Source organism: Sceloporus occidentalis, unplaced genomic scaffold (genome assembly GCF_023333645.1).
Source record: "Sceloporus occidentalis isolate IW3139 unplaced genomic scaffold, rSceOcc1.0.p SCAF_3, whole genome shotgun sequence".
Lineage (NCBI taxonomy): Eukaryota > Metazoa > Chordata > Lepidosauria > Squamata > Phrynosomatidae > Sceloporus > Sceloporus occidentalis.
Genome location: NW_028316983.1, coordinates 26,126,424 through 26,153,929, shown reverse-complemented (window position 1 = coordinate 26,153,929; position 27,506 = coordinate 26,126,424). Strand labels below are relative to the sequence as shown.

Sequence of the window (27,506 nt, the reverse complement as noted above, 5' to 3'; positions counted from 1 at the left end):
ACTCATTCTCTCTCAATATATGTGTGTGTGTGTGTGTGTGTGTGTGTGTGTTAAAATATAGTACTTTGACTCTTATACTTGAGTTATACAGTATGTGGTAAAAAAACCCCTTGTTTTATTGGCATCAGAGCATAAGGCACTTTAAATACATACATGATGGATATTTACTGAGGACTTAAACTTTGATTTTTTTAAAAAAAGATAGTATTTGTTTTATTGTGTCTGTTTTCTCAAAACATAACTACAGTTGTATAGTGTCTCTGTGTAACAACACACTGAATGTGTTGCATAATGTTTGTTTTGGTAACAGAATCAGGAACATTTATCCAGTGAACATTTTCCGCATGTCTAACATCAAGGAGGCATTGCTCTACCCTCAACCTTGAGGGAAAAGTGGATTATAAATAAAGTTAATGATATTCATTCCCTACTTTCTCTAGTTAAAAGGATCATGTTTCAGGTGGCAGGCCTCTTCAGGTCTCTTCTGCCACTAGGTTAGCTCAGGGTGGGCAACTTATGGGCTGCATGTGCCCCCTACTGGTTGTGTGCTCTCTGAAGCGCCCATTGCATACTGCCACATGTCAGTGAAACATTGGCACCACATTTCCATGCTAAAACAAGACATGCAAGGAACATGCCTTGTTCTGCCACAGAAATGTGATTTGGATCAGTGCTTCTCAAGCATTTGTCCAGTGTTGCCAATCACCCTCGAAGGAAATCCCCCTGAAAATCCCCGAAACGCCCCCAAATTCCCTGGGACATCTGGGTCTGGGTCAGGGGGTGGGACCTCCGGGTCAAGGGGCTGCAAAGCACTATGGGAAGGCAAAAGGGGGAGGGGACTTCCAGGTCAGCCATTTTGGGGGGGGGGGTCGAGAACTTCTGGGTCGGCCATTTTTTGGGCGGGAAAGGTATTTTTGGCCATTTTGGGAGTGAGTGGAAAGTGAGATAATTATCCATAAACGGAAAGGCTTTTACATTGAGCCCATGCCATACGTGGGTTCCTAATAGGCGGCTTTCAGCATATGGGAAATGGGCATGTGCCCTGCGTGCACACATTGCCGCATGGCAAGCATGAGCCCCAATATATCCTTTGGATATAATAGGGCTCAAGCTTACACAATATTTGCTTTACGCGGGGGGGGGGGCGTCGGAATGGATCCCCCATGTAAAGCAAGGGCCCACTAATAACCCAATGGGAAGGTTTAATTCCCCAGAAATTCCCCAGAATTTTTTATACCCAGAAATTACCCAGAAAGGCTTTTTATTACCTGGAAACTGGGGAATTCCCCAGAAATTGGCAACACAGCATTTGTCTGCCAACTGTTTTGGACTTCAGCTCCCAGGAGCCCTAGCCTACTTGACCTCCAGTCAAGAATCCTTGGAGCTGGTCCAAAACACCTGGAGGGCCAAAGTTAGAGATCCAGTGATTTAGGTATATCAGAAGTGGTTTTCCCCACCCTGAACTTTGTCTGGCAGAACTACTAAGTGTTAGCAGTTTCCTGAGAGCTGTATTCTGTGCTGAGATCCAGATTTGATCCGTCAGAGTTGCCCAGTCCTAGGCTAGATGGACAAATAATATATGGTAGAAGTAAGCTTGGTTGTTGATGTCATATACTTGATTCAAGCAGGAACTAGGGTATAGGTCAGTCTTCAGGTTTAGTTAGAGTGGAAGAAGAAGTCACAACTATGTAAGTACATTGATGCTAGATAGGATGATAAGCTAAAGGAGAATCAGAAATGTGGAATGAAACTAGAACCAAGACAATAGTTCACAAGAGCTCTCTCTTGAGCTTCCTAAAGAGAGCTGCAATGCTAGTAGTAAGAGATGTATATTCCTGTAGCAAGTCTTCCTGCCCCCCCTCCCCTCTTTCAGAGAAGATCCTGATGGAGAAGCTCCTCACAGCTAAATGTGTGCTTTGGATTTTCCACCTATCTGGAGGGTAAAGGTGTAGGTACTGAGGGCCAAGATATGGTGAGGGCTTGTTAGGGGCCTGTGGTAGGTTAGCTTTGGAATCGGGGAACTCAACAGGCTCTTCAGAGTTCTCTGCATTGTTAGGGTTTCTCTATGTTCACCCACTTTTAATTCAGGTGGTATCTCTTCAGGGTCCTGGTCTGGTTGAATCCTAATTTTGTTCTTAGTTCTTTTCCTCACTTTGTATTCAGTGCAGTTAATGGAGTGCACACAGCCTGGTTTGTAGGTCAGAAATAATATTGTTTGTCTGGCTTAATATACCAAGGGTGAAATAAATGAGGGGAAGCATGGGTTTTCAGTAAAATGACTTCTAGTGTGTGTGTGTGTTTAGCAGTTAGGGCTATTGAAGGAAAGCTGCTGAATACTATATTGGCTTTCAGCTTTTCTTCAATAGCGATAACTGCTGAACACACATACTGGAAGTCATTTTACTAAAACAAATGCTGCTGAGAGTCTGCTTTTAGGATAGTGATTTGGGCACTGAACTATGACTCTGGAGGGCAGGGTTTGAATCCCCATTTGGCTATGGAAACCCACTGGGTGACCTTGGACAGGTCATATTCTGTCAGCCTCCACAGGATGGGAAAGGCAAGCACCCTCGGAAGCAGGACTGGCTGGTTTAAACAAGGTTAATTTAAACCTTGATTTAAACCACTTCTGATTTTTTAACTGATTATTTTTTTTAAAAAAAAAAGTCTGGCTATTATTATTATTTTCTAACAATCTTCCTGGAACAACAATGACTGTTTTGAATTTAAAATTTTGACTTTAATAGTTCATTGGCAGTTTTTCATTGTTAGACCAGTATCCAGGTAAGTTGCTTCTTCTTAATCACTTCATTTTATAGTGCAAGAAATACCATTCAGAAACAAATCCTTCAATTAATGTAAGTTCAATCAAAAAAACTTGCTTGAAAAGAGCACTTTTTAAAGAGCAATTATTATTTAATCTGTTGGACATAACATCTGAACAGTATTTTGCTTCTTAATTTTCTGTTTTAGTCCTATATTGGTGTTGTTGTCCTATACTCCTATACATAGAGTACCTACTTGTCAATGTAATTTCCTACGTTTAATTGAAAGATGTACCATAAATCATATCAAAGTCTAATAACTTTGGATTGTTAATGTTAGAAAGTATTAAAACATGGTTGATCAAGCTTTCTAATACATAAAATAATATTTCTCAATTTTAACATAGTATCCAGGATTTGGACAGGGATCGAGAGGGCAGGTGGTCTTTTTTACCTTACCAAGCAGCTTGTCTACATCATCAGTACTCATAGACTGAAATTGATCCAAGATAACCTCATTAACGGAGTCACTAGACGCCTCTCTCGTTGACTGTACTAATGCTGGCATCTAAGTTGGCCCTTATCTGAGAGATTTTATCTGCAAAGTGGTCATTAAAGGCGTCACAGCAGGCTCTCGTAGATTGAAAAGAGGATTCAAGGTGGAAGGAGTTTGAGTCAACGTCTTAACCACCTTGAATAGCTCTGCTGGACGAGACTTTGCAGACACAATAGATGCAGAATAGAAAGACTTCTTCGCTGCAGCTTGCCACTCAATAGGCTTTAAGAAAAGTCCTATGACATGTCTTGTCAGATAAACGTCGGGTCTTCCGCCAGCAACGGTCTAGTCGTTATCCAGCCCGTTTCATCCTTCTAATATCTTCAGTATACCAGTAATTACAGTATTTATATGTGAAACTGTAATTAAGATCGGTTGAAATTTATTACAGTATGTTGTTTCTCAAGTAATAATTTCTCCTTTAGTCTTCCCTCAAAGTCCTGTTTGTGAGTTTGATTTTGTTTCAGTTTTTCTTAGTCTTATTTAGGTTTGTATTTTCTTGCAGGTTCTCAAATGCTACTCATGATGTGTTCAATGTCACTCTTCACACAACGCTGGCTCTTACCACGAAGCTGGTGCTTCCTACACCTGCCAAACCTATCCTTCCGGTGCAAACTGGGGTTCAAGCTCAACAAGAGGAACAATCAAGTGGCATGACTATATTCTTTAGTCTTCTTGTATTAGGTGAATATGCATTCAACAATCTCTTATCAGTTACTTTTGATTGTATTCTGGAATTAACAGCCATAGTAGATAAGTGGAAAGATAGCGGTTGTGATATTTGATTTCATTTACTAGAATTTGGACATTTAAGAAGTCATATTCACAGTGCAATGTTTCAGATTTGAGAAAGACTATAGTCACAGAACTGAGGGTACCTTTTTGCACCGGATTGGGGCTGCAGCAACTGCACGCTGCGGCCCCTATCTGGCCTTTTGAGGGCGTGAAAAGGAGCTGCAAAATGCGGCTCCTTTTTGTGCTCTTGAAAGGGTGCCATAGCAGCGGCAGCACAACTATACAGCGCTCCTTTGGGGCTGGATTGTATGGAGGGATGATTGTATTTAAAACAACTGGAATTCGTCTAAAGTATATCAGACAGTTAGAAAAATAGACACTGGCACGTTACAGACCACCCAAAATGGGCGGTCTGCCGGCGCCGTCATTTGCGGTGGCGAGGAGCCCCTGCGGCCAAACCGCAAGGCTCCTCTGCGCCGCAAAAAAGATGCCTCAAAATGGCGCTTCTTCTTGCGGCGTGCTAATGACGCCACAAGGCGCCAATGGCGCACTCACGACGTCATTAGCGCTGTGCGACGTGCGGGCCCCAGAAACATTTTAAAAACATAGACAGATTCAAAACAAAAACCTTATACGCCAAAATCTTTGATAAATTTTAGCTTGGCACTAAAATGAAATCAGAGTCACCACCAATCAGCCTCCTAGGGAAGGTAGTCCTACCAATGTGTTGCCACATTTCCCGTGTTTTCCCTAAGTATGAACCCGTACAGACAGGCCAAAATAAAGCTGCTTCGGGTCACTTTGGAGGTATGCTGTTTTAATGATGCATGTGTCCTAAGAGGCCAGAAGCTGCACCAAAGCCACACTCCAGTCCTGAGGGCTGGAGCACTGCTTTGGCACAGCTTCTGGCCTCTTAAGATGCATGTGTCATTTAATATTTTTAAGCCATGGATGGTTGAATCTGTGGATACAGAATCCATGGATACAGAGGGCTGACTGTATATGCAGGAAAGGGTACTCCTTCAGGTGAACAGGTTTTGGGCTGTTTAGGACTTTAATTGTCATCACCAGCACCTTGAATTCAGACCAGAAGCCTATTGGCAACCAGTGCTATTCTTCTCAGGTTGCTGTCATATGATTTCTTTGAAGTATCCCTGTGAACAGTCTAGATACTGCATATTGCACTAATTGCAGTTTCTATGTTAGCATCAAGGGAGGTTCCACATAGCAATAATCTAATTGGGAATTTACAAATGCATGAACTCCTATGGAAAGGTTTTCCAGGTTACAATGTACTGAGTGTAATATGGGCATCAAATTAAAATAGTTTCACACAACTCTCCACACAACAGGTGCCCATGGTTCAGTCAGTTAACTTTTTATTCCCAATATACAAAATTGACTGTTACAGTGTGCCCTTTATTATACATGTGTGCAAATGTGAAATACATGTATAGGTATGTGTGCATATGTATATATGCTTGACCAAAGCAGAAATATCAATTTCTTTTGCACAAGCCTGCACATGTATGGCAGATTATGCAGTGTACTTAGACAAAGTGGGGCAAGTAGCTCACCAACAAAGATTAAGATTAAAGCACATACTGTATGTACTCATGTATAAATCTAGAAATTTTAGTCAAAAAATTGACCCCCAAAACCTGGGTCGACTTACGCATGGGTCAATGTAAGTACTGTACTTTAATTCTTATATAAATAAAAAAAGGAGCCACCCCCTTTCTCTGAACAGAGTGGTAAAAGGCGCGAGGTTAGTCCATCTTGGGAGCACCAAAAAGAAGAATGGATGCCCGCTACTCTTTCCTCCATCCAGCCTTTAGGATAAGCACAAACAGTGGCCTGTTACAGACAGCCAAAATAAAGCTGCTTCGAGTCACTTTGGAGGTATGGTATTTCAATGATGCATGAGTCCTAAGAGTCTGGAAGCTTCACCAAAGCCGCACTCCAGTCCTAAGGACTGGAGCGTGGCTTTGGTGCGGCTTTTGGACGCTTAGGGCGCATGTATCATTGAAATACCATACCTCCAAAGTGACTCGAAGCAGCTTTATTTTGGCTGTCTGTAACAGGCCAGTTATGCCTACCAGAATTTTCTAAGTTCTTTGGCATAATTTTCCTTTGCATCATCCCTTACATCCTTTGTTACATGCACCTAAGTTTTATCCTCAACTTATCCACAGGACATATCAAAATCCATAATTTTGACCCCCAAACCTACTCTCAATTTATACATGAAATCGACTTATAGTCGAGTATATACAAAATACTTTATTGTACCATAAATCTTTATAGAAAGGAAAACATAATTAGTACACCACTCTTGGGCTGGCAGATAATTCACTTGTTGATAGTAGTAATAGTTGTTGTTTTTGTTATTAAAATATTTATAAAGCTGTGCCACCCCTTGATCCCTGATTCGTTTAAGGAAAATAACATGGAAAGAGGCAAACAGACTGAGGTCAGGAAACTGCAGTTAGATGATAAGAAAATATAGTATGATGCTCTCAGCTTGTAACAAGAAAATTAAACCACTGAATTTAAAGCCAACAGTCCTTACCTGACATGCTGTTTACTGTTTGATATGTTTACTGTTACTGATATGTAGAATGTGTAACTGAGCCGTATCACTGAAATGATTGGTCTCTGAATGCAGCCACTGATGCTTTGAGTATACAAGGTGGCAGATTAGTAGATGTAAGAAGGGAAACTAGTTGTGGAAACCCAGGCACTTGGCTTTAACCTGAGAGCCTGAAAGACTGTGCTAAGGGCACATACAAGAAAAGGGCATTGTGCCAAAAGAACACTAAGAAGAGCTTGGAACCAATGCAGCAGAGTGATTGTTTTGAGTTCTATGGAGGATCTTCTCTAATAAATCTCTCAGAATAGTGAGGAATCTCAATGATAGTTAAAGATGTTGCATATCCAGGGTGGGGTAACCAGAGAATTTGGGAGCTTGGTACTTAGAATGAATAGGAACCCTTCAAAGGTTCTTGGCTTTTAACTGATTTTAGACTGACTAAGAATGATAAAAGTGCAACTTGAATTGAACTAGCAAGTGGATTTGTAAAACAAAAGAGAGTTCGAGACATACTGAGGTGCAGCTTTAATTTGCTGATTCACCTTGAGGTGAAGATATTCTACAGTTGGAGGGAATTTTTTGCTAACATTTTAAACTGGCCAACTGTAGGCTACTTCATAGGTTGTTTGACTAGGATGCCAACTTAGTGGTCAGAAAGGGATTTGCCATGTACTTGATATCCCTGCTGTTTTTCTTCTTCCAGGTAAGGAACTCCTGCTGACTGAGTTTCAATAGAGGGCATGTCAGTTATGAATATTAAATACCATAAAGATAGATTGCTGCGATATTGCTACCAGGATGCTTTGCTCCAAGCTGCCATGGGTCTCTTGCCCATATAGCATTTCCTGGAATAAAAACATATTAAACAATGGCGATATGATGATACCAGTAGAATGAACGTGTACAAGCTATTGTGGCCATACCCAATAGTAACATCATTGCTAATAGTATGAACAACAGTTAATTTTGAAGAACACTCTGAAGTTTGTTAAGTAGTTCATGTGTAACATACATGTGTTTCACTTGCTGCACTGAGGATCACCAAGGGCCTATGGAGGCCCTTGAATCTTATGTTTAAAATAAGGGTATAATTTATTCGAACATACAAGTCCTAGTCTTCCGAAGTAGACTTGTGCAGTAAATAGAATGCTTCCATTTTTAATTAGACTCTGACGCATTGATATCACAAGAGAGGACCTATGGCTCTCCAGAGGCTTTCTGAACTTCCTTTGTGCATCTTTTGATATGGATGGGGATTAGCCATCAGAGGAACCACTATCTGTTGCAGACAACTGGCTAGGCAAGAATAAAGTTGTATGTGTTGTGTGCTTTCTTAAATTAATCACCACCTTTCCTGCTACAGTGATTCCTTTGTTTTTCATTCTTTATACATTTGTACTGAAACTGTCCTCTTAAGTACACAGTAGCTGGAAACAAGTATAATGCAGTATCATGCATACTTTATTTAATTTAAGTATTTAATAAAACCTCAGTGGAAAAAAACAGCATAAAACAAATGCACACAGCCTTTGACTTACAGAGGATCTGTATTTTATTACTGGCATTATAAAAAGTCTGATTTATTTATTTGGGGGAGATCCTCCATCACTCCCCTCCCCCATGTGCTTGTGTGTAACTTCAGACCTTTACAAAGAGCATGCATCTTGCTGAATTAGTCTCTACAACAGTTAGGGCTGATACATATAAGGCTGTAGCATTCCTTTTGCATGTTTTATTTTATTGTTTTATTTTTCCGTAAGCCTTTAACCTGAGGCTGATTTCTGTGAAGATACGTATAATATTGCATTGCTGTCCCTTCAGAGGTTTACATGTTGCACTGTACATGTTGCTAGGAATAAGACAAATTGATCCTAAATATGTTCTGAATTATCATTACACACACACACACACACACACACACACACCATAGTCTATTTCTGACATATTCAAACAGGCCATAACATTGAATTTCTGTAATAATATTATCTTGTTGTTGTTGGGTGCCTTCAAGTCATATGGTGACTTATGGGGTTTTCTTAGCAAGATATATTTAGAGGGAGTTTAATATTGCCTTGCTCTGAGGCTGAGAGAATGTGACTTGACCAAGGTCATCCACTGGGTTTTCATGGCTGAGCAGGGATTTGAACCTGGTCTCCAGAGCCATAGTCCAGTGCTCAAACCATTCCACCATGCTGGCTCTCAACAGTAGTATCTAGGAGTCTTAAATTATTTGAGTTAATATCTTAGCACTTTTCACTATTTCTAAATGTTAAATTCATTTCCATTTTATTTAATTTTTCCTGCATTGGAATTTTTTCCTTCCTTTCTCAGATTTCCTCCTCAAAACCCCTTTGAGTTTTCTATGAAATTCTGAGTGCTTGTTTCAGCTTAATAGGCATTTTGTCTCAGAATGTTTCAGGCTGTTTGTAGAACTGAATTTTTTACTCCTAGTGAGGTAAATAATTTGATAAAGTCACCTGAGACCTTATTAAGTGAAACAATAGGGGAAAAGAACAACTGGATCTTTTTTTTAAAAAGAAGTATATTGCTCAAGTAAGGTCCAGTGGTTGTTTTTTTTTTTAAAGTATAAGAAACCAATTTTCCTTTTTTATTTTATATAGACCTTTGTCTTTAGAACAAATTAACATTAGTCCTGCAACCCGATGTTTGAATAAATCTAAAATGGGAAGATCAAAGCCCCCAAACACAAACACAGGAGTAGATGACTAAGGAAATTTTTAAACATTTATACTTGTTGTGACACAAAGGAATTTTAAAAAATTATTCAGAAGGATGGAAGGGTTTCCCCTGGATTTCTTCTCTGGCAGAATAGGCCAAAATCTTGGCTGCATTAAATAAATCTTGGGACCAGCCAGTATTGAATTCCACTTCTCCTGCTCACATCCCACTGACAAGAGCTTTGTGTAATTACAAAGCCCCTCAGACGGTAATAACCCCTGAGAACTGTCAAGAACAAAATAAATATGACCTGGGGAGGTCCACAAATGCTGGTCTGGTGACAGGCCATCCCTCATCACTAACCTTTTCCTTGCTCTGGAATTCTCAGACTTGCACAGGGTTTTGGGGATCGAGGATGGACATTTGTAAGGGACTGAGAAATTGAGAAACAGCTGGAATCTTTCCTGCTACTCAGAAGAGCCTGCTCTTCCTCTCCAAACATTAAAAAGAGTTGTTTGGCAAGGGAAGGTATGCAAAACCTTGCATGCTGAGGGCAAGGGGTGCTTCTTGGTGACCAATTGTCCAAATTGTAGTTTGATTACAGAGGAAATGTTGTATCTCTGTTTGGATCTCATGGTAGGTCTGTTCTACATGAGATGGCATCCAAATGATTTTAGGGCTTGTGTGGCCCCATATGGTGCAGAAGCAACCCTGTCCATGATGGACATGTTAAAGGTTGTGACATTTTCAGTGGTATTCTTTGTGATGCGTGTTAACGCTATGACAAGTTCTTTATGATTTGTTGTTGTTGTTAATTACTCTTGAGTCGATCCAGACTCATGATGACTCTTGTAGATGAGACATCTTCAAGCCCCGCTGTCTTCCACTGTTCTGCCTTTCTTTCTACTACCCCCTACATTTCCTATCATTATTCTCTTTTCTAATGAGTCGTGCCTTCTTATGATGTGTCCAAATTACAACAGCCTCAGTTTGATCATCTTGGCTTCCAAGGAGATCTCAGGCATGATCTATTTAAAGACCCATTTGTTTGTCTTTTTGGTTGTCCATGTATCCCCAGCACCTCATATTATCTGCTTATTCTTCTTATCTGCTTTCTTCACTGGGTGCATCCACACTGCAGAAATAATCCAGTTCAACACCACTTTAACTGCCATGGCTCAATGGTATGGAATTCTGGGAATTATAGCTTTGTGAGACATTTAGCCTTCTCTGTCAGAGAGCTCTGTTGCCACAACAAACAGTTCCCATAATCCCATAGCATTGAGACATGTCAGTTAAAGTGGTGTCGAACTGGATTATTTCTGTAGTGTGGATGGGCAGAATGTCCAACTTTCACATCCATACATGGTGATGGGGGAACACAATGGGTTGGAGATTCTAACTTTATTATTCATTTGTATATCTTTACTCTTTAGGATCTTATCTAGGTCTTTCATAGCTGCCCTTCCCATTCCTAGTCTTCTGATTTCTTGTCTGCAGTCTCCATTCTGATCAGTGTTTGATCCTAGGTAAAGGAATTCTTCAACTATTTTGATTTCCTCCTTGTCTAGGTTGAATGTATTTATTTCTTCTGTGGTAATTTCTGTAACTTATTCTATAATACAACTTGACTGAAAAGTCCCCTTCTTTCTTCCCTTATGCAAGCTGTTCACATTTTTGCACACTTGCATACTTAATTTGACTTCACTAAATTTAGCCATTGAGACGCTCCCTGCTCCCTTTTCTACTGGAATGTTTGAAATCTTCTGCAAACATTCTTGTGAAACTTGTTTTTCTGTTCTAGCCTTTTGACTGTTTTACTTCAAACCTGCTTAGAGATATGACAAGTTAGAGCTACTGATTGCTAGGCTGCTTTGCAGGGTGCCAGTTCCAAATAATGCTAAATTATATTAAAATACGACTTGTAGTAATTGCTCTTAACATCACTTGTAAATGAACTCATGTTTTGAGGGTCTAATTGGCCAAAAAAACACTTGGCTTTTTATTGGTCAAGAAATATTCTGGAACGGAATCATGAAGGAAAAGGACTTTGTATCTGCCAGGGAGAAGTAAAACATTTAGTGTTGTGTTTGTGCAATGCTATGCAAACATTTATTTAATTCAGCCAATGCCTCCGTGTGTTAAGTATTAATCTTCTTTCCCAAATAAAGAAGTCGAAAACTAATGAAGACCTGTCAGCACTGAAATCCTGAATATGTTTTTTTAAAGTTAAATTCCTCTGAAAGTTGTTGGGATATAACTTCCATGTAAATGTACCTGTGATTTCAGACTGATTCAGAGTGAGGAAAGGTAATAACAGTGTAAGAATACATGAGGAAGGTTGATACCAACTTTGTAATAATTAAAATACAAGTATGTTTGCCAAGTGGGGATTACTCTGAAAGAGTTCTTCAGGTTTTCAACATGAATTCCAGGTTAATAGGGCAGGGGGCACTGATTCTTCTTCTGATGCTGATTTTGTGATGGCTGTCCTAGGTGCCATTTGGATAGCCTCCATCATTATAGTGTAACTCACCTGCTGATAATTCTTTAATAATTTTTATTATAAATATATTAAAGATATATGGTAAATATATTAAAGATTAATATTAACAGAAATATAAAAAATATTCAAGAGTAGTGGTGTTGGTCATATAGCAAAGTACAATAAATCCAAAATGCATAAAAACAGTGATACCTTTATTCCAGACAACCAGGTCTGCATTTTGTCACTATGTTGTTGTTGTGTTGTTCTGTGTTGAGATGGTATGGTGGGATATCTACGCAGGTAGGTCCTTACTCTTCCTGGCCATTTGTCACTGGCAACAAAGCATTTCAAGGTTCAGGAGATAAAGTTTCCTTGTTGATTATTGCATTTCTCATGCTCCTGGTTTAGTGTTGCAATCCCTGAAGCTTCAAATGGTTATAAGACTATCACTGTGCAAAGATTCTGGAAACATCGTCATGTCTATCCTTAACTTTTCTTTCATTACGAACATGACAGCCTTCAGACATTTTCCTGCCTGTTCCTTATACGCATTTATAAAATTTGTTACTGAATTGGCCAAAAGCCTCAGTACCTTCTCTCTCTCTCTCTCTCTCTGTATCAGTGAGTTGGGCCCATGCACCTTAGTACACCTGATTTTAATCAGAGAAGGCACAGCAACTGAATTTTGTTTGTGAGTAAATATTTAACAGGATATATAGTCCAGTTAAAAAAACACACATTACACCTTCCTCAGTGTAAAGTTTCATTCAGTCAGTGAAAGAGTAAAGCACAGTTTTCTTCTACTGAAACCAGTGGTGCATAACATATGTAACTTGGGCTAAATTTTTTATTTACTTCTCAATTCATCAAAGTAAATGCAAGAAAAATGTGCTACCAGGCCATGCTTTTAGTGTTAATGCTAAGTGTGTAGAATGTTGCATGGAGTAAGTATATACAGGACAGGTTTATTAAGCAGAACACAACAGATTGTAGTAGCATTAGTGTTTTAAAAGATAGCATCAATAAAAGGTAGAGCTAAGTAAAATTAATTTCATAGAGTTTGTGACACATTTACTGTTTGTGGAACAAGGGCAAACAAGAGAAACCGCCACTCATTCACGGGAAGTTTGTGTGCTGATTCCTATTGCTCTTTGGTTAAAGTCTCTGGCAACGCTTTGCATACAATTTTGGAATGTTTCTAGACGTTGCTTTCTGAGAGCACTTCAGCAGATGGAAGGGGAGGGACCAGAAAGTTGTGTTGATTATATGGAATATCCTGTAAATTTCTGTGGAACCTAATATTTCTTCTGACCCCTGTTGGCCAGAACTGAAGGAAATTTTTCCAAAACCAGAAAATGTAGCCAGCTGGTCTTGTTTGTTGGTATATTTAACCTTCACTGGCATTCATATTTATTTTAAAGTAAAGAATAATTAAAAACATTGTTTGAGACTGTTATTTGCTGCTGTTCAGCCTGAATCCAATGTTGTTGTATTTTCTTTCTAGCTATCTGCATCATATTGGTGCATTTATTGATAAGGTACAGACTACATTTCATGCCTGAGAGTGTTGCTGTTGTTTCTTTAGGTGAGTACTTTTAATAGTGGCAAAAATAATTGAACAGGTTAAGTCTCCTTTATCTGGAATTATGAAATCCAAAATACTCCAAAAAACCAAAACTTTTTTCATAGGTGGCTAAAATAGTGACACCTTTGTTTTCTGATGATTCAATGTATGCAAAATTTGTTTCACGAACAAAATTATTAAAAATATTGTATAAAATTACTTTCAAGGTATGTGTATATGAAACATAAATGATTTTTTTCTTTAGACATTGGTCTCATCTCCAAGATAACCCATTATGTATCGATATGCAAATACAGTAGATATAACAAAATCCAAAGGAAAAAAATCAGAAATCCAAACCATTTCTGGTCTCAAGCATTTTGGATAAATAAGACTTAACCTGTTTTCTTATGTTCTAATTGTTCAGGTATTGTTCTTTCCAATATTTGTTCCAATCCATTTTTGTTCTTTTTTACTTGTTTTCATTAGTTTACTAATAATTTATATCTATTTAATATAATTTATTAATAATTTATATCACCCATATGTGTGATATTATGTAATAAATAATATTTATTTAAATGTAATTATCTTTGTTTGAATTTATAACCTGCTATTCATCAAGAATCTCAGGACCATCTTCATGATTCTTTTTCCACTTGCACAAATTATACCCACCTCTCCCTCAATCTAACCTATTTTACAAATTTATCTTCATAATAAACGTGTAAAATAGGTTAGAGTGAGGGAGAGGTGGGTATAATTTGTGCAAGGTCCCCTAGTTAGCATCTTATGCTAAACATCTTGCTGCTCTTAGTGTGACATACTCACAGCTGCATCAAACTGGTTCTGTAGTGCAGTGATACACAAACTGGTGGTCCCCAGACCTATGCCGATCTTTGAGCCATTGGCTGCCTGTCTGTGGCAGATTTTCAGAAAAGAAAGAAACAGTTGTAGTTGTTGGACACAAATATGGTGGTAATGCCTGAGAAAAGTGGAAAACACCATGCTATTTCTCCTCATCAGGAAGCTTAAGAAACATGGTCAGTGCTTTGAGGGACTTCTTAATAAAGCTCTTCAGGATGCAGGACCTTATGGGTCCATGTCATCCTGGGTGATAGAGAATTAGCACTGTGAAAGGTTTCATAGAAACTTCCTACTGTGCTGATCCGTTTTTAGATAAGTAAGGGGAAAGGATTTGCCCCAACAGAGTCATTTCCCTTGATCCCCTCCTGCTTGAGAAGTAATTTGATTTATGGGGAGTATTGTGTTTAGTTCTCTATTTTCTTCCCTATCCAAGGCCACAGATCAGTGTTCTAGCCTTTGCACATACAATAGGAAATTTGGAGTCTACTACCTACTGTATATACTCATGTATAAGTCTAGAAATTTGAGTCAAAAAATTGACCCCAAAAAACTGGGTTGACTTATCCACGGGTCAATGCAAGTGCTGTACTTTAACTAAGAATAGGATCCATCTCCCTCTCTGAGGAGAGGTAAAATCTTAGTCTATCCTGGGAGAACCTAAAAGAAGCACCAACCTCCTCTATTCTCTCAGCTGTGGTGCTGCTTCTGGTCTTTTTGAATGCTTGGATAGGAAAATAGCAGCATTCTTTGGCATCATTTTCCTTTCCTTCGTTTTTTACATCCTTTGTTGCATGCCCCTAAGTTTTACCCTCGACTTTTACACGGGTCATATCAAAATTCATAATTTTGGCCCCAAAACCTGCCCTCGACTTATACATGAGATCATCTTATAGTCGAGTATATACAGTATGCTTGGTTCAGGACCTGATTCAAGGAATGGATCTGTTGCTAAACACCATCTTACTTTGTTGTTGTGTGCTATCAAGTCATTCCTGATCCTATCATGGGGTTGTCTTGGCAGAATTTGTTCAGAGAGGGTTTGCTTTTGTTTTCCTCTGAGACTGAGACTTGCCAAAGAGCACCCAGTAGGTTTCCATGGTGGGGATGCAGGGATTCAAACCCATGGCCCACAGTCTCCTATTCCAACAGTCAAACCACATAATGCTGGCTGTTGCTGCAAACATTACAGGGAGGATTTTCCCTTTTCATCCCTAGCCATTATGTGGTGTACATTCTTTATTACGGTCAAAGACCAGCATCAATATAAAATATAACAAAAAATAAAATAATACACATAAAAAGATTGCTTGGGATAAAAATCTGCCAACTAGAAATGTAAATAATTCATTTCCGTTACATTTAAGATAGCTTCATTTAAAATAAAACGAAATAAATAAAATAGAAATAAACCTTTATGGGTTTCCACCCTTAAGATAGAAATAGTAAAGGTAGATTAGCAATATCAGGTTTTAACCAGACATACAGTATCAGGCATGACACAATATTATGTGTTTAACTTTGATCAGTTGTTCTTTTCCTACAAGTGATTGCTAGTGCAGAAAATTGTGCCACTTTATAAGTTATATGCAAGTTCTAGTCTGACAACAGGTAATTTAAATAAAAAGCTTCAGATCTCAGACAAATTAGATTGTTTAAGACAGTTACACTGAGGAGACAGAATATACAGGCAGCCAGATTGTGCTTATAAACATGACATGGCATGGTAAAGTTAAGAATCCATGGTATGAGCTCCCCCCATATCCTCTTATTCTTGAAGAACATTTTCATTTCCATTTAATAGCATCCTGTGGCAACAGCTGGCCTACATATATATCCAGTGGTTCTTTCTCTTTCAGGATGAGACATACTGCTGTCAAACTTTCATAGTTCTCAGCAGGCAGCTGCATCGAGGTTATGTTTAAGTTTTTGTAAAAAATAAGTCCTGAAAGATGTCTGAATGATAAAAGGGAAAATACATTCTTCAACTGTCTCAAAAATATGATTGGCAGTCTCCAAAATCTGACAAAGAGTAGGTGGTGATAAAATGAACTGTAATAATAGAAGACCAAGAGGGGACACATTTGGAGGAAAAGAAACTGGGAATAATTAAATAATACATCTGGTTCTGATGTAATTCTACAGTTGTGATTTAGGACTACATAAATGAGCCTTGGGCTTATGCAGTCTTCCTTCCTTCACTCTCCTGAGGTCATAGAAGTTTTCCTTATCTTTTTCTGGTATCTACTGTTCATTGTTACACCCCAAACAAAAATGAATACAGTTAATCTTTACTGTGTTTTTTTTTCGGGGGGGGGGGGGGGTGGGGAATCAAAGCATCATTTGGTTTGTTTCCCTAAACTAATCACATTTTTCTTAAATTTGAGCATGATAGTAAATAATAATAATAATAATAATAAATATTTATTTATATCCTGCCTCTTCCGCTTTGAGGATCGGGGTGGGTAACAACAAAGTTCATACAATACATAATAATAAAAACAACAAGCCCCACAAGGGCCCAACCCTCCCTCCCAACTATAAAATTAAACAGTAAAACATGGTTAAAAAGCACACAACAATACATCAAAAATTAAAAAAACAAAACAAAACACAAAAAAAAACAAACCACAAATAAGAAAAATAATAAAAGGAAAATAATAAAAGGAGGGGGATTCAAATGGTTCTGGACATTATCAATCAGGGAAGGCCTGCCAGAAGAGAAAGATTTTTGTCGCCTTTTTAAAAGCCTCGAGTGAGGATCATTAGTGAATCTCTTCCGGCAGGTCATTCCAGGTTTTTGGAGCGGTGGCAGAGACGGACCTCCTGGAGGTTACCGCCAATCTAGTTTTTCTAGATTGTAAAAGGTTTTTCCCGGAGGATCGGAGTGTACGAGAAGGATTGTATGGGAGGAGGCGTTCCTTCAAGTAGACTGGACCCAGAAGCTACTAGGCAGCCAATGTACTGATTTTAAAATAGGTATAATATGGTCGAACTTGGATTTTCCAGCGACCAGTCTGGCTGCCATGTTTTGTATCAGTTGGAGCTTCCGGACGTGGCACAAAGGTTGCCCCATGTAGAGCGCATTGCAGAAGTCAAGATGAGAGGTTACTAGAGCATGTACGACCATTTCTAGGTCCCGCTGCTCCAGGTAGGGGCGCAACTGGCATATCAGCCAAAGCTGGTAACAGGCACTCTTGGCTGTCGCATCGATCTGAGAAGAGAGTTGAAGCAACAAATCCAGGAGCACTCTCAAGCTGCGGACGCAGTCTTTCAGGGGAAGTGTGACCCCATCTAGAATTGGCGAACCTATCTTCATACCCGGATTGGGGTTACCTATCACGAGTTCCTCCGTTTTATTTGGATTCAGCTTAAGTCTGTTCTCCCTCATCTAATCCATTACCGACTTCAGGCAGTCATTCGGGGGGAGAAGCTCTCCTTGGTCACTGAAACAGTCCGAGACATAGAGAAATAAATTTGGGTGTCATCAGTGTACTGATAACACCCCGCCCCATGTCTCCGGATTATCTCACCCAGCCACTTCATGTAAATGTTAAACAGCATGGGGGACAGAATGGCGCCCTGAAGGACACCAGATGTCAGCTTTCTCATAGAGGATCAGCTGTCCCCTAGCATCACCATCTGAAATCTGCCCGAGAGGTAGGAACGTAGCCACTGCAAAGCAGAGCCAGCGATTCCCAACTCTCTCATGCGTTCCAGAAGGATACCATGGTCTATGGCAGGGGTAGGCAACCTTTTTGAGCCGGGGGCCGGGTTGCTGTCCCTCAGACAACTGGGGGGGCCGAAGCCAAAAAATAAATAATTAAAAAAATAAATATATAAATAAACCAGGACAAATGTAGGACAAAATTTTCAAATGGAAGACACTTTTTTAAAAAAATTGAGGACACGTGAAAAAATTTGCTGATTTTTTTAAAAAAATGTTAATATAAAAGCATGTTTCTGAGGCTTCTATAGACAATTGCCCCCCAAAGGCCCCGGCGGCAGGACCGGGCTGGGGCCGGTCCCAAGGCCTCGCTGGGCCGCATCCGGCCCGCGGGCTGCAGGTTGCCTACCCCTGGTCTATGGTATCGAAGGCTGCTGAGATGTCCAAGAGCACCAACAGGGCCACACTTCCCCTGTCAATGCACAAACAGAGATCATTGACCAAGGCGACCAGAGCAGTCTCCACTCCGTATCCCAACCTGAAGCCAGTTTGAAATGGATCGAGATAATCGGTGTCATCCAAGACTACTTGGAGCTGGTTTGCAACTGCCCTCTCGATCACCTTACCCAAAAAGGGAAGAAGAGATACTGGCCGGTAATTGTTTTTGTCCAAGGGATCAAGGGAAGGTTTCTTTAGAATGGGTTTCACCACTGCTAATTTCAAACTCGATGGCAAACAACCTTCCCTGAGGGAGGCATTGATTATGGATTGTAGTTACTTCAAAGTTGCCTCACCTCCCAACAAAGGATGATGGCCAGCCATGATGGACAGGGATCGAGAGGGCAGGTGGTCTTTTTTACCTTACCAAGCAGCTTTTCTACGTCATCAGTACTCATAGACTGAAATTGATCCAAGATAACCTTATTAACGGAGTCACTAGACACCTCTCTTGTTGACTCTGTACTAATGCCGGCGTCTAAGTTGGCCCTTATCTGAGAGATTTTATCTGCAAAGTGGTCATTAAAGGCGTCACAGCAGGCTCTCGTAGATTGAAAAAGAGGATTCAAGGTGGAAGGAGTTTGAGTCAGCGTCTTAACCACCTTGAATAGCTCTGCTGGACTGGACTTTGCAGACGCAATAGATGCAGAGTAGAAGAACTTCTTTGCTGCAGCTATTGCCACTCAATAGGCTTTGGGAAAAGTCCTATGACGTGTCTTGTCAGATAAACGTTGAGTCTTCCGCCAGCGGCGCTCTAGTCATTGTCCAGCCTGCTTCATCCTTCTAAGATCTTCAGTGTATCAAGGATTTCGATTCAGAGCGCGCTGGAAAGGATGCTTGGGAGCAATTGTGTCGATAGCCTTGGAAAGATATTTATCCCAGGTGGTCACCAAGGTTTCGACAGAGTCACCGATGTTGCCTTCCATTAAACCCTCTAGGGCAGTAAACCAGGGTTAGGAAAGAATGGAGCAAAAAAAGAGAGAAAAAGAATGGAGAAGTATTTAAACCCAAGGCTTGTTCGTGAAAAAATTTCTTTTTATAGAAATGATGTCATAATAAATTTTATTTACTGTCATGATGCTTTGCCATAAGAACCCTGTTTTTTCATAGTAAAATGCATGAAGGTATTTTTTCAAAACTATGAAATGAAATGAAAAGAAAACAAAAAGAAATGAAAATAAGAAACTTTACATTTTCACCTGAATAGAGAGTTGGTTGAGTTAACCAAGATGGTTTGGGGGAATTTTGGTAGTTCTGGGGAAATTTGGTAGTTTTGAGGCTGTAGTTTTCATTATTGGATCTTAATCTAGCCATGAATTTAACAGTTGTAGTTGTAGTATAGCCAACAGAGACCAATTGCCAGCATTCATAATAGGGAGGGTGTTAATGTTAGTTTTTTAGGGTTATTAATTATTGCCAAATTAATGTACTTTAATTGTCACTGAATATGTATTGTAACTTTCATTATGTAAAGTACCAAACAGTGACAACAGTAATTCTAAAACTGTTTGCAGCAAGTGACTACAATGAAAGTATTACAAAACTGATGACTTTTTGAGAGAGTGCAACAAAGGTAAAGAGCACAAACCTGATGTGAAATATTCTGTGTAAAAAACAACAACCAACTTGAGTTGTGGGAAATGTTGAGACATTCTCAGTGATGAAGTTCTGAAAGAAAGGAGAGAGTTTATGCAGATTACCGACTTTCAGATATTATAATCTCTGGAAATAGTCTAGAAGATAGGGCAAAAATGAGATTAACCAAGAGACACCAGCAGAAGAAAAATTCTATACAGCTTATCAAGAAACTCAGCACTCTCTAAGCCATTTACAGTCTGTAAGGCAATTGTCCTCAACATGCTGGGTACTCATTTTACCAACCTATGAAAGGATGGAAAGCTGAGTAAACCTTGGAGCCCCTGGAATCTAATTCACAATCTTGTGTCTACAGTACCTACATTTAACCACTGTACCACCAGGACTCCATGATGAGTATATATCAGTTTGTTTGTTTGTTTGTTTGTTTCACTTATCTTCTGTGCTCCCTTTCTCCCAAAGAGGGACCCAGGGTGGCTCACAAAATAAATTTCTTATATAGCTTATATAGTACATAGGCTGGCAAGGTACTCCCCAGCTTCTAATAACAAAGGTAATATTCCTCCAAGTACCCGGTCCTTGCCCAAGAAATTTTGTTGACAGTGGTAGAGTAGCAAATGACATTTAACTCCCATCCAGTTTGAGATGCATAGTACTTAAAACTGGCCAGTTTATTTTAATATGGGGGCACCTCTGATGCCATGGTGAGCATCACTCCCCCAGCACTAAAATATAATAAATTAAAAGTAGATACTGATTTTCTGTCCAACTAAAATTGGCTGCTACCTCACTTTGCTTAACAATCAGGCTGTCATGTACTGGCAGACTTTAGCTCAGAAACCCAAACTTCATTGTAAAACAGCAAACATTTTTTCAGAAGCCAAAGCAGTTCACACTATGGTGATGTTGTTGGGACTGTGGCATAATAAAAGCACAAAACAATTGAAACCTTTCTGCATACTTGAACCCCACGTGTCATAAAAGTAAAACATTTCTTTTCCCAGACTGCCCAGTTCTTTTCTCTGGTATCATATATTTCCACAGAACTGACATTGGACGTTCCCATTGCATCTGCTTGATAGCCACCCCCAAGATAGATAACAATTTCTTTCTACCTGGTACCACTACCATAACATATCCCAGCATCCTTGGCACTCACAGTTTTGGTCATTTGTGAGGCCAAGGCCACAGCTCCCTCCTTCCCACCTCCCTTACCGGCATCTTCCCCCTGGTGCTGGGGACTTCAGTCGGAGCCTGGGTCACTGGGGCTTGCAAAGGCAAATAGTTGAAAAACCAATAAATCGAATTTTCCATGAATTTGTTTTTTTTTTTAGAAGACCCCTGCCATGCTTAGATCGGGTGATCCAGGGATGGCAAGGGTCTGGATGGGATATGTGGGGGTCTACCCCTGGCATGTTTGGATCGGGCGATTCAAGGGTGGCAGGGTTCTGGATGGGACCTGTGGGGATCTCCCTTGCCTCTGCCATGTTTGAATCAGGCGATCCAAGGTTAGCAGAGGTCTGGATGGGACCCATTCACGTCACTGATGATGCACAGATGATTGACATGCATTTTGAAGTGGTGCAAACTAGTGGAGATGACAATAATGCCCCAAAAAAGCGATTCCACAGGGATAATGAAAAATCCACGGAACCCTGAGATCAGGCAAGTTCCAACATACTTATGTTTTTTGTGGCTTTCTCAGCCATGATTGCTGTTTATGTCCTCATATCCTCCAAACCCTTTGAGCTGAGTGGAGATTATATCAGATGGCAATTAAAGAATTCAAGGGCTTCTAATACTTACCCCTTCTTTTGAAGTGAGCGTTACTGAGTCCTGAAAGCTTGTTTCAGGCTCATGTCTTACAGATTCCAATAGCATCTTTTTTTCCAGCATTAAAACACAAAACAGAAATCACAGCAGTTTTATTCATTTTAATATTTAATTTTTTTTACTGATTCTTATGCTTATGCCACCTTTTCTCAGTGGAATTTGAGGTGACTATGTAGGAATCTCAATTTGTTTTCCATCTATATTCGGTCTTATCTTAGACCTGAATGCTTTGGATAGTCTACAAAAGAAAGTCTCAAAAAGCAGTGGCTGCAGTTTTTAAAATAGTTTAAATATCCATAGTGTTCCAGGTTATCTTTTCTGATATAGCAATACCTAATATGTAAGAGATTAAATACAGTGTGTTTAGGGAATGAAAACTTTATGAGTGCTTACAGTCTCAGAGGAAGGCAAAGGCAAGCCCCTTCTGAACAGATCTTGCCAGGAAAGCCCTGTGATAGGGTCACCTTAAGGTTGCCATAAATTGTAAATAACTTGAAGGTACACAACAACATAACAGAAAATATATTGCTCCATTGACTTCAAGCACTCAACCTTGTTATGATGCTTTCCATAGTCCATCCATTGCAGTAATTATTCCTTGGGCATACTTTGGAATGAATAAATTTCAATTTCCCAGATGAATCAGGGCTTGCCAATCAATTAATGAGAAGTAGATTACAGTGCACCCTTGTTCTCTGCTGGGGTTTGATTCCAAGATCCTCTGTGAATAACAAAATCCGTGTATGCTCAAGTCCCATTAAATACAATGGCATAGCAAAATGGTGTCCCTTATATAAAATGGAAAAATCAAGGCTTGATATTTGAAATTTATACTTTTAAAAAATATTTTCCAGCCGTGGATGCTTGAATCCGTGTATAAAAAATCTGTGTATAAGGAGGGCCAACTGTATATGGCTGGATTGGTTTTTTGTTGTTTACTCTTAATCTTGTAATCATTGAAGCAATATGACTAGGTCTGTCTATGGAAGCCTTTCCCCAGTATAGTGCCCTTCAGATATGTTGGAGTGTAATCTCTACCAGCATGATTATGTTGGCTGGTGATGATGGGAGTGGTACTCTCCAAACCATCTGGAGAGTACAATTTTGAGGAAACCATGTACTGTAGAAGTAATTTCTACCATCTGCTACTGACTAGGAAAGCCTGTGTCTGAAGCAAAATTACTGTTCCTTAGGCCCATGCCTTAGCAGCCTTCCAGAAAGATTTTTCATGGTGCAGCATATATAGATATTAAACCCTTGGGAAACAATTCTCCCCGCCCCCTTTTTGTAGTTGACGGCCTTTGTTTTCATAAGGTTCTTAAGTACAAAATGAGCAAATACTTCTCGGTGTTGTTGGCTGAGGAGAAGGTACTCTAGAGCCCAGTAGGTAACCTCAGGGTTGGACTTCTTCCTCCTGCAGCTTGAGAATGTCAGATGTTGCCAAAGACTTGTTCTTAAGTGATAATAGCCTGTTGCAAGGTTTTAAAGTACAGTAACTTGAAAACATGCCTAATTCCCTGAACTGAAGAGAAGATAGTCACGTCCAAATTTCAGGTATAAGTAAATTGTGGAGCAGATAAAAAGACTGTTTAGAAGTAAGTGTTATCTGTTTAGGTCCATGATCCAAATGGGAAGGGATGTAGTCCTTGTCAGTTGTGATAGTTAGAAAGCAGGAAGAACTTGCCAAATAGCCGTTTCTTCAGTTGTGCTTTGCTGGAAAATGCAGGGGATGAAACAGTGGCTCAACTGAGGCTTGTTAACATTTGCCTCAAGGCACTGTAGATGTTTTGTGTCAGTAGTTCCAATCACTGCCTATCCGTTCCCTCTCTCTTCTTGAAGGAGGCAGAGTGGGCCTCTATGGGGACTCTATATACTGGATGGGCAGCTCCTGTGAGCCAGTTCAGCCCACAAGAAGAAGTTCCCATTTTTTATAGTTAGGAATATATGAGGTTATATACTTTGTAGGTAGGAACATGTACCATATTTGGCCACTGAAGTTTGCTGGTCTAGTTGAACCAAAAGTAGATGCAACCCTGTCATCAGTGTGATAGCTGTCCTGGGCCAATGTCTCTTGAAAAGTCTGTGTTATTAGTCAATTGACAACTTGACTACCATTCCCTTGACAGTGGTATATGTCTTACATTGATTTTAAGGTCTTTGGAAAGAGGGTACTTTGCTTGAATTAAGAGTCAGTCTACATACACTATCTGCCATTACTTTAGTCGTAAAAAGCAATTCACATATGAGTCAGATTTATATATTGGCTGTAGCTTTATCTGAAAATATAAGTAGTTCAGTTTGGATTGCTTCTTATTTCTAAGAAACAAGACTAGTTGAAAAAAACACTTAACTCGTATTTCTTTCTTAGGATTTCTTTTGACAGCAGAGGTTTTCCATGTTTTGCTACTGAACTTCTGTTCCTGTTTTTACACAGTTCCTTCCTTTGCTTTGTGACATTTTTTTCCAAGGTCATTCTGTACTGACACCATGACATTTGTATATGAAAGAAAACAAGCTTCAGCATTTCAAACTGTCAGACTTTATATGGACATTCAGGGAGAGCATCTGATCATATGATGGCCTTTGATCGCATTATTACATCAGAGCAGCATCTGTCTTTTAAAATACCCTTCAGAACTCTCACTTGCAGTCTTCAAACCACATCTTCCTAGGCAGATTTAAAAAATAGCTTCTGAATCTTAATTAGCATGTCTTGAATTGAAATAAACATAGGCTGGTTTATGACTGTGTATGATTTTTAATTTGCAAAGCCCTTATACTTTTCCTTGGTAGAGGGGTTTAATCTTTCCAGTAACTCTTATGAGATATACTGTGATTTGGAAAAGAGGGTTAGTAATTTGTTAAAGACTAGGCAACCTTAGACTATGAAAATAATTTGAAGCATCTCCTCCTTTACCTGTAAATCCTATACATGCAAAGAATATTCTATCCTTTTGGTATGTTGCAACTTTGTACTGGCTTCAGAATGAGGTATTACACAAACAACCTCCTCATTTGTGCAATACATGCTTTTGCAATGCACTATAGTGCTACTCTGGGTCCAGAATCTTTTGTGCGGAACACCTCTACAATTAAGCAAAGCTGCTGAACCCATGCTAGAGGCAGTTTTCTCCTGGCAACAGAAATCACCATATCTTGTGCCTGCTGCTTCTCCCATGCTTCTTGCTATTTTAATAGTAGTAATTTGTGTTGTGAGAATTATTCTTGTGACATCTGTGTAGACAACACGGCGAGGCAGGGGAAAATAGAAATAGGTGACTCTGCAGGTGTAGTTGAACACCTGCGGAACACCTCTACAATTCAGCAAAGCTGCTGAACCCATGCTAGAGGCAGTTTTCTCCTGGCAACAGAAATCACCATATCTTGTGCCTGCTGCTTCTCCCATGCTTCTTGCTATTTTAATAGTAGTAATTTGTGTTGTGAGAATTATTCTTGTGACATCTGTGTAGACAACACGGCGAGGCAGGGGAAAATAGAAATAGGTGACTCTGCAGGTGTAGTTGAACAGCAGTTCTCCTAAACTCAAGCTAATGTAACCAGTAATGAAGAATGGTAGGAAGTACAGTCCTCCCTCGGTTCTCGCGGACTTGGGATCAGCGCCCCTTGATTATCTGCGGGGGGCGAATGGAGGGAGTTAAAATAGGGCACGTGCCCTTGGCTCGTGCCTACATGCCCCGCAGAAGCGCGCCTCCATTCAGTCCAATGGCACTTGAATATGCACATTATTTCATTTTCGCAGGTGGGGGGGAATGGATCCCTTGCAAAAAAGGAGGGGCAACTGTGTAGTTTAATAACATCTGGAGGACCATAGATTTCCCTACCTCTTCTTTACAGGTAATGAAAAAGCAGGCAGGTCTCTCTTTTGAGGAGGTAGCAGTCAAAATGTAACCTTGTAGGATAGCACTTCTTAAGTTTTCTTATATGAGGGACTGGCAGAGTCCTCCCCCCACGTGCCAGGGACCAATACCATATTTGTGCCAATTGACTACTAGTTTCTTTTATTCTTGGATGTTTGCTGTTTGCGAAGAGGAGTCAAAAGAACTAGAGATGTGGTGGCATCTGCTCTGGATGTCTTTGAAAAGAAGGTGGGCCTTGAGGAGGGTGCTTTACCTGGAAATTCTGCATTGAGTAGGGGGTTGGACATGATTGCCTATAAGGTCCCTTCCCACTTTATTATTTTATAATTCTAAGAAGATGACTAGGGAAATATTAGTGATATCATAGGGAAGCCCTGGTGGAGCAGTGGTTAAATGCCTGTACTGCAGCCACTCACTCACAAACTACAACAGTGCGATGCGGCAGCTAAAAAGGCCAATGCAATTTTAGGCTGCATCAATAAAAGTATAGTGTCTAGATCAAGAGAAGTAATAGTGCCACTGTATTCTGCTCTAGTCAGACCCCATCTGGAATATTGTGTCCAGTTCTGGGCACCACAATTCAAAAAGGACATTGGGAAACTGGAGCGTGTCCAGAGGAGGGCGACTAAAATAGTGAAAGGTCTGGAAATCTTGCCCTATGAGGAACGACTCAGGGAGCTGGGGATGTTTAGCCTGGAGAAGAGAAGGTTAAGAGGTGATATGATAGCCCTGTTTAAATATTTGAAAGGATGTCATATTGAGGAGGGAGCAAGCTTGTTTTCTGCTGCTCCAGAGAACAGGACCCGGAACAATGGATGCAAGCTACAGGAAAAGAGATTCCACCTCAACATTAGGAAGAACTTCCTGACAGTAAGGGCTGTTCGACAGTGGAACACACTCCCTCGAAGTGTAGTTGAGTCTCCTTCCTTGGAGGTCTTTAAGCAGAGGCTGGATGGCCATCTGTTGGGGATGCTTTGATTTGGATTTCCTGCATGGCAGGGGGTTGGACTGGATGGCCCGTGCGGTCTCTTCCAACTCTATGATTCTATACAAGGTTGTGAGTTCAGTACTAGACAGGGGCTCTAGATTGACTCAGCTTGGCATCCTTCTGTAGGTTGCTAAAACGAGTACCCAGCTTGTTAGAGCAATAAGCTTACACTTTGTAAAGTGCCTAGTACATTGGTAAGTGGTATAGAAATGTATTTGCTATTGCTATCATCAGCAGTATTTTCCCCTCAGGCTAGAAAGAGTGTGTAATATTAGCCTGGTTGCCTCTGCTAGCTTTATATTCAATGGAACAGGTCTTGGGATTTAAACTTCAGGGTCTTTCGAACATCCTTTAGTAGTCATCTGCCTTAATTCTTGCCTGATTATATCCTCTAGCAACAAACCAGCTAAGTTAATAGTAATAGTAAATGTATGGGCTTGAATCTCTACTTGCTGCCTCCTGAAGTAATCTATCAGCAGATCAGGTAATGGCACCAAGAGAGGCAAGTCAGGCCCATCATATCTCCCTATATGAGCCTGTATGTGCTTTGAGATCTGGGAAGGCCCTTCTTTCTATTCTAGGTGGTTCAGGTGGGGAAGCAGGAGAAGGCCTTTTCAGTGACAGCTCTAAGGCCCTGGAATGTTTTCCTTGAGAGGTTAGACTACTGCCCCTCTTTACTATCCTTTCATAGGCAAGTGAACATCTTTTGTTTTGACAGGCGTTTGTAGCCTGACTACTCAGGAAGAATGGAGCTTTCACATGCAATAGTGTTTATATTTGCTGTTGGTGTTTTTAATGGTTA

General features: G+C 40.0%; 1 protein-coding gene across 2 annotated transcripts in view; it reads left to right on the top strand.

Annotated features, from left to right (window-relative positions):
* The window catches only part of LOC149315666 (sodium/hydrogen exchanger 8), an 84,987-nt gene that overhangs the window by 6,530 nt on the left and 50,951 nt on the right, over positions 1-27,506 (top strand). For both annotated transcript variants that reach the window (XM_089513848.1, XM_089513847.1), the window contains exons 2-3: positions 3,827-4,005; positions 13,321-13,401. In XM_089513848.1, the coding sequence (XP_089369974.1) occupies positions 3,827-4,005; positions 13,321-13,401 (260 nt within the window). The remainder of the gene's footprint in view (positions 1-3,826; positions 4,006-13,320; positions 13,402-27,506) is intronic.